The 2,853-nt window shown below is 32.5% G+C and overlaps 1 protein-coding gene across 1 annotated transcript; it reads left to right on the top strand.

Annotated features, from left to right (window-relative positions):
- Window positions 1-223: 223 nt before the first annotated feature.
- On the top strand, window positions 224-2,533 carry LOC124532156 (cytochrome P450 6B1-like). The gene is made up of 2 exons (XM_047106878.1): window positions 224-1,508; window positions 1,685-2,533. Exons 1-2 carry the CDS (start codon window positions 275-277, stop codon window positions 1,846-1,848), a joined length of 1,398 nt encoding a protein of 465 aa, XP_046962834.1. The 5' UTR covers window positions 224-274; the 3' UTR covers window positions 1,849-2,533.
- The last annotated feature ends 320 nt before the right edge of the window (window positions 2,534-2,853 follow it).

Genomic DNA, 2,853 nt, shown 5'->3' with positions numbered 1-2,853 from the left:
TACATTTGTCACACTTTTACTAAATATGTACCTGAGCCGGCCGGCGCGGCGTTGTAAGAACACCTTAAAAATAATCGCTGAATTTTGTGTAAAATTATTCGTTCGATTATAACTCTTACCACTATACGTATAAGAAATCATTGTATTTCTTATTACTAGGTATGTGTAGGCTTATGAGAACTCATACTCGACAACAGAATCAACCGTTACTATGACCCACTAACAGCATCCTATCTCAGTGTTTACCGCAAGATCGCCACGCGCGAACGCAATAATGTTTTTCGAGAGTTTCGTTTTAAACGTATCAATACTCGGTGCTCTTATTATTGCATTATTATTTGACTATGTCACCAAATTCTTCAGCTACTGGTACGTTCGGCACGTTCCGTACAAAACACCAATTCCATTGTTCGGAAGTGATTACCACCGAGTGCTAGGAATCCGGAACACGTCCGAAGAAGTAAATAAGTTATACACAAGTTATGCTAAAGAAAAGTATGTTGGTTGCATCAAAAGTCGAATACCAGATTTGATTGTAAAAGACCCAAATTCAATAAAGAAGATTCTGTCGACGGATTTCTCGAATTTCCATTGCCGAGGCTACGGACTGGACGGATCTCAGGATGTTTGTATTCGAAACAATTTGTTTTACTCTGAAGGTGAAAAGTGGACTCTATTGCGCGCAAGAATGGAGCTATTATTGAACAACATGGATCTTGATATCCAAGACAGCTTACATGAATGTTTGTCAGGAACCAATGGAGATACAAACGTTCAACAATTATTGTCTGAAATATTGGATGTTGTGTTTAAAGATTTGCTTATCGATAATAAATTAGATGGATCCGTTGTAAGGAACACAATGGAATTATTACAAAAAAGAACCTTGTTTGAAAAGCTTAAGAGCTATTTAAAAGACGTATTACCTTCAGTCTATGTGATGTTTGGATTAAACGTTTTATCGGAGCAATACTTCAGCAAATTTGCTCAGGTTCTTGAAGAATCGAAGTTAATGAAAGATATTAAAAAGACAGAGACTATTTTCCAGGACGAAAATGATCTCGCAAAAAAATATAAACTGTCAGAATACGATCTAATTACTTCATATTTAGCTCTATTTATTGGAGAAGGCTATATTCCTTGCCATCATGTCTTAACAGCACTGTTATATGAATTAGCAAAAAATCCGGGTTTACAGGAAGATGCAAGAAAGTGTATAAACAATCGAACTGAAGGAGATTGTTTAAGTCAAACCATTAAAGAGGTTTTACGTCTCTATCCCCCTTACTCCGTGATTACCAGGAATTGTGTTAAGACATATCAGTTCTCAGATAAAGATCTTTCAATAGATAAAGGGATTACAATTACAATACCAGTGGAGTTACTACAAAGAGATGAAGCGTATTACAAAGATGCAAATAAATTTAATCCGAAACGCTTTGAATTAAATAGTAGCTTGTCTGATAATAGTTATTTGCCTTTTGGCGATGGACCTAGAAAATGTGTCGGTGAGTAAATATTTTTTCTGACCTTATAATTATATATTGAATAATAAAATCGATTAATTATTATTTAGTCTAATATAGGAAGTAAAAACATGGAAACATTTTATTCTAAACAAGATTGCTCAGGGACTTTAAATATAATTTAAATTTTATTTTTTAATTATATTTCTGAATTTCAGGACAGCAACTGGCGTTGCGTATCATAGATGCTGTTGCCACAGTCATTTTAAAGACGTTCCTCATAGAGCCGTGTGAAACACTTCCGGATCTAGTAATCACAGATTATAATTTTAAAAGATTTATTGAGAGTAACGTTTCGTTGAAATTCAAACCAATTTCATAGACTGAAATATTTTTTAAGTATTTAAATTAATAATGTTTATTCTTATAAGACAGATACGGTGTCAATGGGTTATAAGGGCATGTACTTAGAATTATATAATATGTACTTTTATTTCAATAACAATAACCTATTCTCTGTATATTTTTTTTTAAATAAATTATTAAGATAATTTTTGACATTCATTTTAATTTTATTCAGTAGACGAGCAAATGAGTAAATTATTTATTGGTATGTTTATTGATAACCACTGCTTATAACAGCTATTATTTCAAGAAGAAAAGTTTCCAACATTTCATCGTCAATGCTATTGACACACTCAAAAACTGACATTTAATAAAAACGAATTATGATAGCCCACGTGAGAGAGAGTGAGAGAGACACACACAAAGAGAGTTTTATACGTATAAAAAGCGCTCTAGGTAGCAAACTATGAAGCCCGACCAAAATTGGCTTGATCTAATTTTTGCAAATTAAATATTCATATTATTTCTGCAATACCTAATAGTTTTCATGTCAATGATTTTTTTTATAAGTCTAAACGCGGCACCGTTTAGCGACGTGAAAGTCGCAGGTACGATCTTGAACCCTTGAGTTATTGTTGTATGTACCAAGTTGCAATATTATATTACCTTGGAAATGTTATTTGAATATTCTTATATTGAAATAAACTATAATTACCTTCGTCTATTATTTTTTTCAATATTTTCGTAATATAATATCGAGGTTAGCATTAATAGGAATTTGGCTTTTGAAACGGTATGTTCCAAAATAATGATGATGGTACTCCATTGAGGGTTGAAGTCACATGTGGCAGAATTTCATCGAGAACTTTATCTATTTCGATCTGAAATGATATACAAAGTGACTGATCTTGCGAAATAAAATAATGTGTAATTATCACGACGCGATAAATACAAAATCTTATTTTTAGAGTTGTTCCAAATAAAAAACACCTATCATGCTGACATAAGAGTATATTTTTGTGTAAAGCTTGATAATGGGGTC

The sequence above is a fragment of the Vanessa cardui genome, chromosome 8 (genome assembly GCF_905220365.1).
Source record: "Vanessa cardui chromosome 8, ilVanCard2.1, whole genome shotgun sequence".
Classification (NCBI taxonomy): domain Eukaryota; kingdom Metazoa; phylum Arthropoda; class Insecta; order Lepidoptera; family Nymphalidae; genus Vanessa; species Vanessa cardui.
This window is presented reverse-complemented; position numbering and strand designations above follow the sequence as displayed.